This window comes from Lontra canadensis, unplaced genomic scaffold, assembly GCF_010015895.1.
Source record: "Lontra canadensis isolate GAN:19392208 unplaced genomic scaffold, GSC_riverotter_1.0 scaffold43, whole genome shotgun sequence".
NCBI classification, from domain to species: Eukaryota; Metazoa; Chordata; class Mammalia; order Carnivora; family Mustelidae; genus Lontra; species Lontra canadensis.
This window is the reverse complement of record NW_022631037.1, coordinates 9,018,962-9,037,387: the sequence shown is the minus strand read 5'-3', so window position 1 is coordinate 9,037,387 and position 18,426 is coordinate 9,018,962. Positions and strand designations below refer to the sequence as shown.

At 42.1% G+C, this 18,426-nt stretch overlaps 1 protein-coding gene across 1 annotated transcript in view; it reads right to left on the bottom strand.

Moving 5' to 3' along the window:
* Positions 1-18,426, bottom strand: part of CA10 (carbonic anhydrase 10) — a 491,091-nt gene that overhangs the window by 284,494 nt on the left and 188,171 nt on the right. Inside the window, exon 3 of the mRNA XM_032872027.1 lies at positions 1,372-1,514. Within this exon, the coding sequence (XP_032727918.1) occupies positions 1,372-1,514 (143 nt within the window). The remainder of the gene's footprint in view (positions 1-1,371; positions 1,515-18,426) is intronic.

Below are 18,426 nucleotides of genomic sequence, written 5' to 3'. Positions count from 1 at the left end.
CTGAGCCTGTCCATGGTCATGACTTGAAGGAGAGAGGTATGTGTAGGACCCACGGCAAATTCCCTTGAGTTTATAAAATGGAGTTAAATATAAAAATAAAAATAAATATATGGAGTTTATAAAAATAAAACTTCAAATGGAACAGTAATTTGGGTAGGTTAATTTCCATGGAATCAGAGCGATAAACTACATGACCTACATAGGACTCTTCTAGAAAAATGCTTCTCAAGTCATATTCAAAACAGCACACAAACACTACATAGATAGATAGTCTCAATCATGTGCAAAGCCTTTTAAAACCCACTTTGCGACCTGAGTCAAAGTTACTAACATCTCTGAGAACCGTCATTAGAATTTGGGTTTATTTTTTTGTTTGGTTTTCTGGGGACAGTTATGTAATAGGAAAGAATACATTCCAATATATCAGAAGGAGAAAAACTTTCTTACAAACTCCACGGTAAGTAAGGCAAACGGACTGAATAAGTAGAGGGCAGAGCCTCAGGAACGCAAACCCTGGAGAATCGGCTGCCAGCAGTAACAAAGACTGTCCATAATTTTAATCCCAATTTCTTGGACACAAATGATTTTCCATTCCTCTTGAGTTCACAATAACTAAATCACCTTCAAACACAATTTGCTGTGTGTGTGTATTTCCCACCTTCAATGAACTACTCAACAGTAAAAGGTAGCCAGAAAGAAATTAACCCACAAGAGAAATGCTAGAGCCCAACAACAAGAAACCCCACGGGCATTATGACCTTCCAAAAATTAAGGAGGAACATCTCACGGCGGTGGGGGTGGGGGGATGGGAGGTGGGGGAAGGAGGGACATTGGTGTGAGAATCACAAGGTATAGCTCAGCATTTCTGGACAAGAGCTAGGATTCTTAGCCAGCCAAGATGCCCCTAGAAAGATTAATTATTGATTTTCTTATAAATCATCTAAGGTGATTTTTATTTGTTTTTCCTTCCAAGATGATAAATTTCTGATTTTACTTTTGTTAAAGCAATTCCCCCCTGCCCTACTTTGTTGAGGTTAAAAGAAGCCCCAGTAAAAAGGAGGCATTTTCCCAGTGTGATATGCTTGGGAAGCAACACTGCTTTCTGACCTTCATGAGGTACCAAGGGATAGGGCCTTAGGCAACCTCTAGGGGGTACAAAGTAATTAGAAGCATGAGGGTTTGACTAGCTAGGAAAGAGAAAGCACAATTCAGACATAATTACACTGGTTGGCAGCAGACCTGAGGTCTGTGATTTTACTCCTAGATGGAAAGGCAAACTCATCAGAGAGCTGGAGACCCAGAGGACTGGCTTTCAGAATCAGCATCTCCCGACATCCTTGACTTCACAATGGAAGTACCATGGCTGCTTACCTTCCTGCCCCCAGTGTTGATGCGCAGGGGCGTCAGAAAGGGGTCGAAGATCATGTGACTGGTCTCTATGTTGACCGGTGACTGCCGTTTCCCCACAGAGCAAAGATTCCAAGCTGAGTTCACCAATCCCCAGAAAGAAGGAACTAGAAACAAAAAGAAATTGTAGAATTAGTCTGGGTGGAAGTTTTAAGAAACAATGCAAGAAGAGCCATGGCACCAAAATGGTGACATCAGAAAGGGCCACCTGGCGTTTCCCACCTATAGAGACCCTTGGGTGTCACTAGGGTGTTTTCCCGGCCTGGCTCTTGGTCAATTACTAAGTTTTACCTTCAGATTTTCTTGTTTCAGACCCACTCATCTTGTTTCAGACTTTGATGAGTACAGCTAGCATTAACATCTTTGTGGAAAGATGGCGTAGTCCACCCACATGATCTTTTGAAGTACACTGAATATTTAGTAATTCCTGAGCTGATGCTCTGCTTTTCCATGTGGTAGGAATGATACGGGAATCACCCTTGTTCTATACAGAAGGTTTTGAAAGCTTTTAAAAGAAAGTAACATGTGACATACACAAGGTGTTATTCCGTGAGTTGTCAAAACCGAACTGAGGGAATGTATGAGTTTTATGACCCCCAATCAAGGCCAGACGGGAGCTTGGCAAAATGACCTTGTTTTTGTTTAATCCAGCACTGTGTCACTAGCCTAATGTACCAGTAGCTCAAGAACGCATTGATTTGATAGGCAGAAGAAACGACATGGAGTGTTGGGGGCAAATACCCAAAGGGGAATGGTCTACTCATCTTCCATGCCACATTAAAATATCTGTGAAAATAAATTTCTGTGGCAATTTCCAGTTTCCTTCTGCTTAAGAAAGTTAGCAGAGCAGGGGGAACCAATTATTAATTTTACATCAGTAAAGATCACAGACTGTATCTTCAGCCTTTTCCTGTCGCCCACCTTCCTCCGTGCTCAGTATTTCCACTGAGGCTCTGGATCCATGTGTCCACTATGTGGCTATGAGCCTGTATGATTATTCATTCCTTCATCCATCCACAGTGTCCATGGACAGTACAATGAGCTCCTGTTGCATGCCCAGCCCTGGCTTAGGTAAATTTAGAGTAAGGCAGATATGTGTAAGAATGATTCCACTTTGCAGGGAGTGGGGTGCAGTGTTGCAGAATGAGGTGAGTGGGTTATGCATCGCTAGGTGAGGGGCACCGCACCCTGACACAGTGGGTAGTGGAGTTAGGGAGTGATTTCTAGAGTAGATGAAACTAACAGGTCACAACCCTCTCAAACGCACTTGTCCTCTCAGGAACTCAAATTTAATTCAGCCTTTATTTCAAGCAGCCAACAGTCTTTCTCATGTCACGGATGGAGAAAATTGAGGCAAGAGAGGAGTAGAGCAAATCCCTACCAAACATAATCTATAAAAGACCCACATTTCAGGAGAAGGATCAGGCTGGAGAGTATGTCTAGTACCACTGAAATCCAAAATTCTACCAACCTTTTATTTGTTACAGGCCATTGCTGGGCAGAAGGGGGAGGAAAGCCAAAAGTAAGTTTCTCAGATTCTTAGAAGAATGTTTCAACACCAAAGGGGGGCTTCCTTGTAAAATATGGCGAATACTTAATTTGCCTTAACCCATGGCAATAAGCCCATTGGTTGGTTCTTCTATTCCTTTTAGTTTAAAGACTTTAAGTTGGTTTTCTAACTCCAACTGACTTTCAAATGGCAGCCATGGGTAGACTAATAAATATAGAGAGAGAAGCAGAGGGGGTGGGAGTAGGAAGAAGAGAAGAACCTGTACCTGTGTTCCTTAGCACTTTCATTTCCCATCAGTATTTAAATCATGTTATCCCTACAAGTCACTGAACATCTTTAGAAGGTAGCACGCCCTAGCCAAATGATAATATTTAAAGAAGCTCTTGAATTAAACATGCATTTTTTAAAAATACAAACTTCTGTCTCCTCTATACTGCTATTTTTAAATCACTGACAATCCTATACTTACTCCTCAATCATTTCCAGTTTGTTATGCAAATAAAGGCCCCGTCAGGCCTGCTCCTACCCATCTTTGTCAGTGATGCACAGAAACGTGGCAGATAGGAGGATGCTGGGATAAGGCCATGGCACTGCCCCAGAGGAGCTGGGTGGCTTTAGATATATCATTTATCTTTTGGGCTTTCATTGGTCTCTATAGCCTTAATGGCAGGCTGGATAATGGTCCTCCTTCAAAGATGTTCACATCCTAAGATGTTAAACTTCCATAATAAATGACACTGTGTGGAAATAATTAAGGGTACTGAGATGAGTTGATTATCCTTGATTGTCTGGGTGGGCCCAATGTAATCCCAAGGGTCTTTTTTAAGAGAGAGGTGTAGTAGCGTCAGAGACATAGAGAGAAGATCTTGGGTGGAAAGAGAGGGCAGAAGATACTGGCGTTGGAGATGGAGGAAGGGGACATAAACCAAGGTGACCTCTAGAAGCTGGGATGGGCGAAGCAATGGATTCTCCCCCCCTTGAGCCTCCAGAAAGAACACTGGCATGCTGACCCTGATTTTTAGCCCCCCCAAGGTTCATTTAGGGCTTCTCACCCCCAGAACTATAAGATAAATAAATTTGTGTCATGTTAAGCCACTAAGTTGCAGTTACTTGTTATAGCCACAACAGGAAACTAATACAGCCCCCTTTGAGCTTTAATACTCCTTGAGACCCTCACCTCTTTGACAGTGCGCCCATCTATGACGTCTGGGGGTCTTCCCCCGGAAGGCAGCTGCATAATAAAGGTAGTGAGAGCTAAGTGCAGATTGCATTTCATCTATTCCATGAAAATCATTACCCAAAATAATTCCAACCCCATAAATGGGTTGCAAGACTGCTAATATATGGCAACATAGGGAGGGAGATGCTCTGAGCCTTACTAATAAACTTAACACCCCGAAAGCACCCCCACAAAAACACAAACAACAAACACTTTATGGGAACATCTGCCTGGGCTTTTATTGGGCATGCCATTCTTTATGACAAACAGTTTCAGGGTTTTATATTCCCACTTCACTACTGAGGCCTCTGAGTCTGGTTCCAACCACCTGCTCAGACAACGGAGGAACAGCTGAGAGCCACTCGCCCCTGTTCACTAGCTCCACTCCTGAAGGGGTATCTAAGTTTGCTCACTACTGGACTGCTCATTTATTTTCTTTCCCTTCCTTTCTTTCTTTCTTTCTTTCTTTCTTTCTTTCTTTCTTTCTTTCTTTCTTTCTTTCTTTCTTTCTTTCTTTTTAGATTTTATTTACTTATTTGACAGCAGGAGAGACAGCGAGAGAGGGAACATAAGCAGGGGGAGTGGGCAGAGGGAGAAGCAGGCTTCCCGCCAAGCAGGGAGCCTGATAAGGGGCTCAATCCCAGGACCCTGGGATCATGACCTGAGACAAAGGCAGCTGCTTAATGACTGAGCCACCCAGGTGTCCCTGGACTGCTCATTTGCAAATAAGCCATGAATTCCTCATCTTTCAGAAATAGAAGGTGCCTTACAGACCATCTGGCCTGAACACACACATCAAATGAAAGCCTTACTGGCAGAGGGTCAAGTCCCTCCTTCCCAGCAGGCTCCACACAAGGGCAGATTATGGGAGCCAAGGAGTATCAGAGTTAAGTATGGCCTTGGCCATTGTAAGACTCTGCTCCCAGTTTCTCTTTTGGCAAATCAAAAGTAACATCGGTAACTGTTTTCTGGTTAAATTAAATGTCAAGTTCAGAGACTCAAACCAACCTGCTTTGGACGTCAACCATCGCAAACAAAATGAGGATTTTTAAAAAGCCATACAATGGTGGCTGTGTTAGATACAAAGTTTTCAATCCAGGCAAGAGGGGATTTGCTTGGGTCTCCTCTGCAGGGATGTCAAGGAGATCTAATGGGGACGACAGCTCATGAAGAGCACCTCTAGGGATTGGTGTCTTGGGGCCAGCTGGGCTGGGGAAGGTTCTGGTCCAGATGAAAGAAGTCCATGCTTTTAGAATCCATGTTAAGTGTTGGGGGACGATAGCAAAGGTGTCAAAACTAGTCTAGGGAACTTAGGTGCTCAAAGGACCAGACTCAGATGTCTGCAAATGTGGTGTCATCTAGGTTCTAAGGAAATACATTAGGAGGAAGCCTCTGGAAACAGGAGGGCGTGGAGATGCCACACTTCCTGCCGCATGGGAGTGAGCCAGCAGATTCCACCTGCACAGCGAGGCTGGACGTGTGAACCAAGGCTTCAGGATTTAGAGTGAGAAACTCTCCCTCTGGATTTGGGCAGAACATTATCGCCTGATTCTGACATTAACTACCCGCCATGCTATTGATCCTTCAAGTTGCTACACACCCCGTGCCACCCCTGGGAGCAAAGGTGGCACCGCGGGATGCTATGACACAGCTTCTACTTCCAAATTGAGAGAATCACGATTGAATTACTTTTCTCTTAGTTTCCATGACTGTCCCCATCAATCAAGTTTTTAAGCTCTGTGTCATTTTTTTAAAAGCATCAGTTATAGTGGCATATTGGCTAATGCTGTATCTTCTTCTAGCTCGACTGGTTCAATGTATCATTAAGAAAAAAACCCTCAAATGTAAGTAAAGCAAAACTGAGTGAGAGTCACTCTAACCAATGAATGGATGACTGGTCTGAAGTTGTCTGAATGGCATCATTCCTGGTATCCTTTTCCCACAATCTTCTAATTTACATATAAACTAGAACACACAACAGACCTGGATATTTTTGCAAATTAATTTTCACAGAGCCCAAACAATGGCCCTTAAGGGCTGTATCGCAGCTCTGTGCTATTTTGCCAAAACATCTCCCCAATGGCAATGCTGTATTGTTACCATAAACTACAAATCCCAAACAGTCTCTTGGCTCTGGGAGCAGTGAGCTATGAAAGACACCCAGTGACCGCGATTTCAGCTGCTTAAAATATGAGCCTTGGAAAACCCAAAGCAAAACCCATCAGCTGCTTGTTCAAAACCAGTGAACCAAGAAAAAGCCCCAGTTTGGTTTATTAACACATCATGGTAACCCCCATACAAAAATGGAAAAGTTCTCACTGAAACAAGAAACTGATCAGGAGAGCAAGGAACCTGAGGACTCAAGTTTGATATTGAGAGTTAAAATTTGCCCTGGGACCTTTTTTTTTTTTTTTTTTTTTTTTTTGGATCCTAGAGATGATGGCCCAGCATCTTGTCTGAACTCTTAGACATCCTTTTTATTTATGTGTCCTAAATTTTCATTTCTTGTCTCAGCAGAACTTTCATAGCCCATGCGGTTATGGGCAGGGAATTTGGCACTGGGAATTAATTCATGCAGCTTATGTGAATTTGCTAAATCTTAAAGGAGGAAGACAAACTCACTTAAAAAGTGTCTACTGACAGCCTGTGACGTGCCAGGAGTTAGGCTTGACACTCAGAACTCATGCAGCAAACATTTGCTGAGGACCCATTATGGGTCAGACCCTACTATCAGTTCCAGGTAGTTCAGCAATGAAGGAGAACAGCTCCCAGTGGGGAATACGGGAGATATTGTTTATTATTTATTATTTATTATTTATTTATTTATTTATTTATTTATTTATTGTTTATTGTTTATTGCTTATTGTTTATCTCCACACTTGCATTTATCCATGGAGTTAGCATTTCTGGTGAGCACGCTGTAGAGACAATTAGGATGGTCAACGTACTGGGACACTTGGATGGCTCAGTCGGTTAAGCGTCTGCCTTTGGTTGGGGCTGTGATCATAGGGTCCTGGGATGGAGCTCCTCATCGTCATTGGGCTCCCTGCTCAGCAGGGAGTCTGCTTGTCCCTCTCCCTTGACCCTTCCCCCAGCTGGTGCTATCTCCCACTCACTCTCTCTCTCTCTCTCTCTCTCAAATCAATAAATAAAAATCTTAAAAAAAAAGATGGCAATGGATTACAGAATAAAGCATGGATAGAGACATAGCCTCGTCACAGATAATTTCTCTGGAAGTGACATCTAGTAGCCGTGGAAGGACTGAGAGGAGTCGTGCCTGAAGAGTGGCAGGGAAAAGTGTGTCACAGACAGAGGAGCAGAACTGATCTTGGCAGAGAAGAGCCTGATGTGTTCAAGGAACCAGGAGGAAGCCAGTTAACTTGAACCTGATGAACCAGATGAGAGAAAAGGCGAGAGGAAAGGGGGTTGGCTGGGTAGACAAGGGACTGATGTTTCCGAACTCTGCTGCCCATAGTGAGGACTTTGTGCTTGACTCGAATGTATTAGAAAGCCATTGAGAGTTTTAGGCAAGGGAGAACCATGAATTGATTGATGAATTAAAAGCATGTATCTCCTTGGTTGGAATATAGCCAAGAGTGAGCTTGATTATCCTTAGAGCAGTTGGAGTGGGAAAAGAATCGGTTCCTAAGCAACAGTTGGGTTTTTACGTGAATTTAATCCTATTGCTTTGGATTTGTTTAAATTCTATCTCAAAGGCAGAACTAATTGAATGTTTTAAAAACTATTCTCTTCAACATATGTGCCAATAAAATAGCATTTTTCCTAGAATCCAACAAGCGCTCAAAGTCACCATTCGAAGCAAGGGATATTTTCATGGAGAGACTCCGCTAAGGCAATCTCTTTTTGCTTTCAAGCAATAAACTAAGTCCCCAACTTTTTGGCCAAAGGAAAGCAAATGAAAGATGGGAAAATGAATACTGGCATAAAATGTATCTTTGGTGAATTCAATCCTACAAATAAAGCCTTCCACTTCAATACAGCAATCTCTACTATAGGGTTATAAAGCACATGAATACATTTTAAATAAGAACTCATATCTCTCCCTTGCTCTTTTCCTCACCAATGCTGATTTACTGTCCCTTTCCCTATTCTCAACTGTAATAAATCTCCACTTTGAGCCATTATTAATAAGCATGTTTAAAATACCCACTGCTGTAGGCTTTTGGCCCCTTTCTGATTTCAGATTTATTTCATAAGAGGAATAGCATTTGAATAACTCTTTTGCTTCTGGATTCTTCTTCTGTTGCTCGTCCTCTGGTTTGTATTTCACAAAGGGCATCTAACAGGGGCTTCCTGTTCTCTCACTTGGGGACCTCTCAGGGGTTGCAAAGTAACCTGCTTAACACATAATCATTAAGTTGTGCATTCATCTGCAAATTAATGAAACATCTCCACTGAGTCAGATTAAAAGAAAATGCCCGCACTCTTAAGGACACCCCATAGGGTGGGAAGATAGGCACACTAACAAACAGTTATCATAAAACATGGTAAGTGTTATAATTAAGGTGTGTGCATATTAAAGCTTAAATGCAGAGAGGGGAGTAAATGGACTCTGACCCTTTCCTCTGGTGCTAGGAAAAGCTTTCTTACTAGAGGGGATATGGAGTTCAGTCTGCAAGTATGAGCAGAGGCTGCAAACCACAGAAGACTTAAAACTAGTTAAAAGCCAAAAGTTCTCCCTTACGCAGAGAAACTTGCCATTCTTAGTACCTAGGACACACTACCACGGGACTCTGAATAACGGTTATGCAGAGAGAGAGTTTAAGCCACTGGGTCTTCTAACTTCTCTGATCATGAGCTACCATATCCTCACCACGGAACCTTCAGTAGGTGGCTACACTTCTGTAGTCTTGGTTTCTCCATTTGTAAAATGGGGGTGACAGTTGTTTCAGAGAGGTGCTGGGAAGATTAAGTGGGAACATGTTTATCAAAGGACTAGCATTATGTGGTTTTTATAGTAAATATTCTGTGATAGAGATGGGGTCCAGTGAGGGGATCCTAGAGAATGATATGGATTCCCGACACTGGTCCCACCACTGCAGCATCCCAGAAAGGGAAAAGATGAGAGATCCAGACAGGAGTGGAGAGGAAAGGCAGCTTTCAGGTGCCCACACAGCCCAACCTGGATTCAGAGTGGGGTGCTGTCTAGATCATAGGATTGACTGCTTAATTTCACACCCTGAAGGCACCATATGCAATTATTTCTTGAATCTGTAACTCTCGATGTCTGGATGAATTGGTGGTGGGGGGTGTTGTGGTGAACAGTAATGTGAATCACCCAGAGTGGTTTTAACTCCAAAGACAACCATTTTTATTTTGCTTTTAGAAGCTGTTGGGTTAATCGTTTGTACAGCACCTTGATCCACCTGTTGGTTCCAATGTGGGGACTGGCTTGCATTTCTGAAAACATCACTGGAGCAGGTAGAGAAAGGAAGGAAGAGGGGGTTTGCATTTGCTAGTCACGTACCATAATCTCTGTGCCACGGACCTGACATATCTTATCTTCCTAATCCTCCCTACAACTCTGGGAGATCCTATTATCATTATTTTATAGATGAGAAAAGTAAGACTTAGAGAGGTTATGGGACTTTCCAAGGTCACTTGGCTAGTCAGTACAGTGACTAGAATTTGAGATTAGTTCCTTTCTTTAGAGCTAACAAACAACCAGACAAAATCATGCATGGATGGTAGCCGGGGAAGCAATGCCCAGGTGTGTAGATCAAGGGGTGATATCTCCCTCTTCTTCCTTCCAGGGACACCTTATGGTAATCGGTGTGAACACTTGGTCAGGCATCTTTCACTAAGCTTACCTACACATGCCCCAAATGTATCCATAAATTTAGAGAGGTTCTATTTGTAAAACTATTTATTTATTTAGCTCCTGTACTAGTGGAGTTGGGGGTAGGCGTGGGTTGGGGGAGAGATAGAATCTCAAGCAGGCTCCACACTCAGCACAGAGCCCAATGTGGGGCTCGATCTCACAGGATCATGACCTTGACCAAAATCTAGAATCAGATGCTCAACCCACTGAGCCACCCAGGCGCCCCTGTAAAATGACTTTTTGTTTCAAGTAACAATATGTCGTGGATGTCCTTCCTGTCAGTGCTCCTTAGAGCTTCTTACTCATGTGTTAGGAGACAGAGCTTCCATAGTTCGGATGTACTTCTCTTTTCTCAGCCATTCCCTAGATGAAAGACAGGAAGGTGATTTCCATCTTTATTTTACCAAGCTTTTCATATACTTTTCACACGAATGCCTTCACTTCAGGAGGAAAGATTCCCTAAAGGTAATACTGTCCAGTCAAGGTAGGCACATGTTTTCACAGATGCTGCCAGGTTCCTTTAAAAAATACTGACACTGTCTATAAATATTTATGTTCCTATCGGCTATACGTGTGTCCCTTTCCCCCATAATCTCCATAGCTCTGGATGTTATTTATTTATTTGTTTATTTATTTATGGAGATCTAACAGGGAAAATGAGATCTCATTGATTTAATTTGCATTTCCTAACTGCTGCTGAGGTCGGGCGTCCTCTCACACGCTCATGAGCTATCTGCATTTCTCTTCTGAAAATATTCTTCATGCATTTTTCTCTGGGTTATTTATATGTTTCATATAAATTTTTGCTGTAATTTGAACTGTAGAAACATTTACTCTTTGTCATGTGTGGTAAACATTTTCTCCTCACTTGTTATCTAGTTTTTAACCTCATTTTGGGTATTTCTATACTGGGATTTTAAAATTTTATATGGGTGGATACATTGATCTCTCTCTTCATAAGGTTTCTGAGTTTCCTCTATTACTTAAGAGTGTATCTCCAGGTACAGATTATAGAAATTTTTCTAAATTATTAAAAACTACTTTTATTATTATACTTTCTATGATGTGACTTTTTAAAAAAATCTATAAGAGATGAAGTTGCATATGCTATGACGGCGGTCTGAGATTTTCCAAGATAGAAAGTGAATAATGCCAGCATTATTTATCCAATAAATCATCTTTGTCCACCAAAATGAGTGTTACTTTAACCATATATTAAGTTTCCATATATATTAGGTCTGCATCTGGACTTTTGAGCTTGTTCCACCTAGTATTTGTATATTTCTGTGTCCGTGCCATATTGTTTTGAGTATAGTAACATTTATGGTAATTTATAAGATCAGACTTCCTGATCAAAAAGCCTGTTCTTGGGGGCACCTGGGGGGCTCAGTTGTTAAGCATCTGCCTTCGGTTCAGGTCATGATCCCAGGGTCCTGGGATCGAGCCCTGCATCGGGCTCTCTGCTCAGCAAGAGGCCTACTTCTCCTTCTCCCTCTGCCTCTCCCCCTGCTTGTGCTCCCCCTCTCTCCGTGTCAAATAAGTAAATAAAATCTTTTTTCTTTAAAGCCTGCTCTCTTTCCCTGCTATCTCTAGGGGATCAAAAATATCTGAGCTCCAGGGTAACCTGCTAGGATTAGTGATTCTAGATATGGAACACAGATGTAGCGTTCTTGGGGACACCAGGTCGTTAGAGTCTATGTGACCCACTTATGAAGACAGGTAGTTATGCACTTGAATCATACGTGATAGAGAAGACAGTGCTTGCCCCTTTCCTCAAAAAAGCACTATAAGTGCAAAAGGTACACTCAAAAGAAATTACAGAAGACTCCTTGGAAGACAGGGTACTGAGATAGAAATAGCACAGCATTTAGGGCCTGTGGAACTAGGTCCTGGTTCTGCTAAAAAAAAAAAGTCACATCTACTGAGTACTTCCCATGTGTTCACCACCACACTAAGCATTTTCCATTCATTAGCTCATTTAATAATCTAGGAGGCAGATCTTGTTATTATCCTAATTCTTACCAGGCCCTATAGATATCTGAGGCACAAAGACATTAAATAAGTTGCTCAAGATTTAACCAAACAAAAAACCCAGCTTGCCAGTGATGAAGTCAAGGATTCCAGACTCAGATTAGCCGGCCCATGTCCTTGATCTTAATCCCTGTGTTACCCTTCCTTCTTATCCTGGTCCACTGACTTGAGCCAAACACATTTTTTTTCTTGAACGTCAGTCCCCTCATTTGTAAAATCAGGATCATAGGAAGATACACTTCACTATACTTGTGTCCATCTAAATGACAATGAAAATGAAAATGAAAAAAAAAAAAAAAGCAAAACCTGTCACAGTCCACTTACACATGAGTCATGGATAATTGCCACTGGGGCTAGCCTGGAAAGAGACTAGCTTTACACCATGTTGTTCCTAACTGTAGCTGTCAGGGACAGCTATTACTTGTCCTGTGTTACAGATGAGGATCTGAAGCTCAGAGAATTGAGGGTTTAACCAAGTACACTTAGCAAGCGCACAGCTGAGCTGGTGCTGACTTGAACCCAGGTCTCACTCTCACGTCCCACATCAAGCACAGAGCTCAGTAGAACAAAGCTGCCAACATTTTTTTTCTCCTCAGTATTTTCCTTTCTCAGAATTCACTCACCAATGAGTCAGGATGACTTGTTCTTGAGAACCCACAGGAAGGCATAAAACACAGTCTGGGTTATGTAGGCATTAAGCTCCGTGCGTCTGTCTTAGGTTTAAGATTTAAGCCTGACAATGGTGTTAAGCGTTATCCAATTGTATTTCGGTGGAAATTTTTCTTACCCCATGTAATTACTGGTGCTTCAGATAAAATCTGAAATTAGTCAACTGAAGTTGGTAATTAAAACCACAAAGAGAAGAATGACCCAATGCATGTCAATAAACCAGCCCATTAATTATTTCCGCCCATTCAACTTTGAAGAAAATGACCAGCCTGATGTCTCTGAAAAACCACACACCTACTTGAAATTTATATAAAAGCTGCAGCCTCTTTGCTTCAAGAAGTGCATATCACTAATGTTGAAACAATCTGGGGCATGAGAATCGAGCGCCGAGTAAAACGCATTTTGCCCGTGAAAGTAGCTGATCTTCTTCAGCCTTTGGAAATTTGGAAAAGTTCACTAATATAGTACCCGGCAACAATTTCCCACAAATTCAAACATCTGGTGAAACCCTTTTAAAATCCTGCAAAACATCTGGATATCTTGGACTATACTGTCCTTGGTCTAGTTGAATGTGTAAACAACTTCTTTTGCCTCTTCCTCCCCGCCGTATAAATGCACAAAATCATCCCCTTATACAAATGTCGAAAGGGGGAAAGCTTTGCTACCCAGATGTGTGGAGATCAGCTGAGCTTTGCCTCTGTGCATCCCAGTGGTGGGTATCTTAGCCTTTTGAAATATCTCACTGGGTTCACATCTGTGTCAGCCCACAGAAACCCCTGGCTGTTCTAGTCTGCCTTGAGTTTGTCATGTATAGGGCTTTTTCTTTATCATCTGCCCAAATAACAGGTCTCTGTTACCTTCATGATACATCAGGAAAAATCATTGTCATGCCATCAGTGAGTCTTGGGCCCTAAACACAATGGAATCAGTCATGGAACAGGGAATGAAGACACACAAGTGGTCTGTTGGTCTTCTCCTGATTTTGTGCTAGGATGGACTGTCCAATATGTCTGCAGTGTATTTTCTACTGAGATATCAGATTTAGTTTCTCTGATAGAGTTTCTTGACTAACACATTTAACTTGTCCTTTTACCTTTTTTTTTTTGAAGATTTTATTTATTTATTTGACAGAGAGAGATCAGAAGTAGGCAGAGAGGCAGGCAGAGAGAGAAGGGGAAGCAGGCTCCCTGCTGAGCAGAGAGCCCGATGCGGGACTCGATCCCAGGACCCCGAGATCATGACCTGAGCCGAAGGCAGCGGCTTAACCCACTGAGCCACCCAGGTGTCCCCCTTTTACCTTTTTTATTTGACTTTTACATCAACATGCTTCATATTAGCACACAAGAAACCACGCAGGCATCTTCCTAACTGTAGATCTCTGTCAAAATCTTACAAACAATTAAATCTAGGTGAATTCTTTGCTTTTAAAAGCCCCTTTTCCAACCTTGGCACCTCTAGCCTAAGCCAAGCTCCCCCTGTCATGCACCTTATTCTCTGCAACAATTCCTTAAATTAATTCCCCAGCTCCAGGGTCTGTTACATCTCACAAATGGGGTGACAGCTGAGCACACAAGGAAGAACCAGGTCTAGAAATTGTGCCAGATCTGTGGTCCACAACAGAATTTAGTACACAGCAAGAGTCAGGATTAGGTTCTTCTAGACTTTTCCTTGTGGCCCTAGAGCTCTGATTTGATGCCACCATTATATTCTCAATGCTTGGCACACAGTAGTCACTCAATAACTTTATGAAATAAGTAGATACACAGATGGATGGATGGAAGAGAGAGAGCAGGATGGTGCTGTCTGTTTTGCATTCCATTTTCCTCTTGTGCTTGTTCTGTTGAAGTCTTTTCGTACAATTTATGGAATGAATGGCTGCACATCACTCTGTTTCATTTCTATACCCTTACAACACAGTGTGCTCATTCCTACTTCCATGCTTTTGTCACTCCAACTTCACTAAGATATGACAGACAAGTAAAAATATACACCTGTAAAAATTATACGCCTGTCTCAGGTGTATAATGCGATGATTTAATATGCATGTTCACAATAAGATGGTTACTACAACCAAGTTAATTAACATATCCACATAGTTTGCATGTGTGTGTTGAAAACACTTAAGATCTACTTTCTTAGCAAATCTCATGTATATAACCCAGTATTATTAATAATCGCCATGCTATACATTAGGTGCCTGGAATGTATTCATCTCATCATTGGGAGTATGTACCCTGTGACTTATTTAGCCCCGTTCCCCCACTCCCTTGCCCCTAGCAACCACCTGTCTACTGTCTAGTTTTAAGAGTCAGAATTTTTATTTTTTTTTAAGATTTTATTTGTTTGACAGACAGAGATCACAAATACGCAGAGAGGCAGGCAGAGAGAGAGAGGAGGAAGCAGGCTTCCTGCTGAGCAGAGAGCCTGATGCGGGGCTCGATCCCAGGACCCTGAGATCATGACCTGAGCTGAAGGCAGAGGCTTTAACCCACTGAGCCACCCAGGGGCCCCTAAGAGTCGGAATTTTTAGATCCCACATTTTTCTTCTTCTTTTCTCGATTGACCTTCCTGTAATAAAATCCTACACATTCTACAATTCCTAATTTAAATCCCAATCCCTCCATTGTCATTCTCTACTGTTCAAGGTCATCATTCTGGATCTCTAGGGAAGCCAGTTAGATTCCAGACCATTTCATACTTAACTGTGTATGGCTATATCGTTCACTGTTTTGCAAACGCATTATTATCATTTCCTAAGTAGAATAAAGCCCTTCAAGATCAGAAACTCAAACACAGCACAGCACTTGATTACAGGGCCCAGGCTCATAAAAGATGATTTCTGAAGTGACTGACCAAGATTAAATGTCTCTAAGAGGCTTTTAAATAAAAGGATTTGTATTTGAAAAGACACCAGCAGGGAAACAGATTTAGTGGTATTTTGACACTTCTTGCCACCCAGGGCCCAGACATTTGCCCAGCTCTAGGAAGCTCCTTGCAGTTCCACTATGCAGTGGCTCCACGCCTAGAATGTCCTTCCCAACGGCACATGCAGAGAGCATGTTCTCCTCCTTCAAGATGAAGGTCTCTTTTCCCATCCGCTCCTCCCTCTACTCTTCCTCCTAGAGCCACAAGCCCCACACCTGTGCAGCTTGGGAACTCCTATCTTCCAATACTCACATCTTTTAATTTTGTACATGCCTATCCCCCCCATTCACAATGGACATTTTTTGAAAACATTCTGTCTCTAAATCACTATCACTAAGCACAGTGCCTGGGGACTAGTACATTCATAGGTGATGTTGTTTGAATAAAAAACAAATGGATAAAAAGGAGCCAAGACCTGATATACACTAGTGAAAGAGAAGGCAAAGGGTGAGGAGTGGGGCAATCTGTCATTTTACTGAACATCCACAGTATGACAGGCTCAGTATTAGGCATTTACTCTGTGTCTGATCCCTTTACCCAGATGAAGTGGGAGAAAGGGCCTGATCCTGGCGACACGGTCTTCTTTATCCAGGTAGTGAAGTATGAATACCAGACATGGTGGGGATTTGATGGTATTCTTATCAAGGCCAAAATTCAAAGTTGGCTTGCCATGTAGAATAAAGAAAAAAAAAAGAATGATTCACGATGCAAAATCAAAGGAAGAAAGTAGATGACTGGTGAGATTTGCAGAAGCAGTAGGAAGGAGAATAAAAGAATTTCATGAGTCAGCAATAAGGAGACAGTAGCATTTCATTCATTTGTATGTCCATGAGCATGGTATGTTCTGAGCTTTCAAAAGTGTAGCCCTGGGGCAGCCATTGGATCCCTCCTTCTACTAATTATGAAAGGTGGACTGAAGGCTACATCAAATGATCAGATTGCAAGGACTAGAATAGTACTGCCACAGGAGACCCTGACACTGATGAACATGGCTTTAGAATATAGAAACTCCACTGGTACTTACGTTTCCATTTTGAAGGCATTGCTCATTTCCACACAGTACTGTGTAAAGATTCAGTAATAAACAAATGCAGAAGTGCTTTGTAAACTGTTACACAGTCTTAATTTCTTAATTATTCATGCTTGCAGTGCAGTATGCTTACAAACGACCAGCCCTCTCTTGGTCAGTTGGCTCTCTGAATTTCAGTTTGGCTCTTCTGGCAGGACGACTCAAGCTCAGGTACTAAACACAAGGAACAGACCTTTGTTGTAATGTTGGCTCAAACAGACAGCATGAGTGTTAGCCTTTGCTTTATTATTATTTCCTAAGGGAAAAAAGTGAGGTACTTAACAAACTATACTCCAACTTGCAGCCTCTCTAGGAGATCCACGACAGCGCACCAAAAGAAACTCATGCCGATTTAAGTGAAGCTTTTAGTGACTGATCCAGCTTCGAAGACTCTCTTGAATCAATGGCTTGGGACATTAAAGTCCAACATCCTCTTTTTGATACAGCAAAAATCTGAAGTTTCCTCATTATAGTTGACGGCTCCCTGGTCTTCATTGAGAAGAATCTGAAATGCCCCAAGGAAACACCAGTTCATGGTGACAAGAGATTAAAAGAGCATTTGAGTTTTAAAGGCCCCAAATGCCTACGAGAGTCAGCAAGGACGGCTCAGAAATTTAATCAGCAGTGAACACATCCTTGAACATTTCTTCTGTAAGCAGCCTCAACCTCAGCTCTGGGCCTGTCATAACACTGTCCCCTCCTGCCTTTCTTGCCTTTGTCTGTGCATTGGGAAATCAGAAAAATCAGCAAAGCCCTCACTTTTGCAACACTTTAAAGTTTATAAAACATGTTCTCAAAGCATGCAACTCCACTACTTCCTGTGTAGTGGTACACGATTTCATCAACAAGCCAATTTAGCAGGTCACTCAAAACCCTTGTGTAGTCAAGGTCACCAAATATGAGAATGTACACCCTCTTCTCTCAGAAGGAGGCAACCTTATAAAATTCTCTGTGATCTTCTAGGAAGCAGGACACGACACCCAAATCCAGAAGCAATCAGAGGGGATGGATTACTGGTCACTATAGATGGACACCAATGGAATCTTAGCATAGTGATGAAGCATTAATTTGGGGTCATGGCAAGAAGCTGTGAGTAGAGGAGGCACTCAGTTAATACTGGTCCAAGTGAGGAAATGGTGGGGGTGGTAAATAAATGTTCTAAAAGAAGGGGAAATGGGAATATGGCTCCAGAGTCAAAGTCTTTATAGGATGCTCTATGGAGAGTTGACTAATGAATGCAATGATGGGATAATTAACTTTTATTAAGTGCTGACTCTACTTCAAGCCCTGTTCTAAGTGTTTATGTATATATTGACTCACTGAATACTCGCAGCAGTCTTATCATGTGAACCCAACCATTATCCCCATTTGACAGGTGAGGAAATTAAGGCAGGGGGAGATTAAGTTTTGTAGAGAGAAGGTAATCAATGTGAGATTCAAAGGCAAGAAGTCTGGCTCCATACCTGCACCCCTTAAAAACCAGGTGAGCTTACTCACTTTGAGTCTTGATCTTTAAGGATGCACAAAAATGGGGAGTTTGCCAAAAGACCGAATAGGGACCGTTACACCAGAGATTCTGATTAAATAAATTTACTGTGGAGTTCAGAGATCTGCATTATTAACAAGCAGTCTAGGTGCCTCCTACACTGGTTGCTCCTAGACAGTAAGAATGGGAAAAGCCAGCTGATAAAGTTAACATCTACTGGGAGAAAGAGAGTCTACCAGATTCACAAGGTCAGCATCGGGAACAAGGG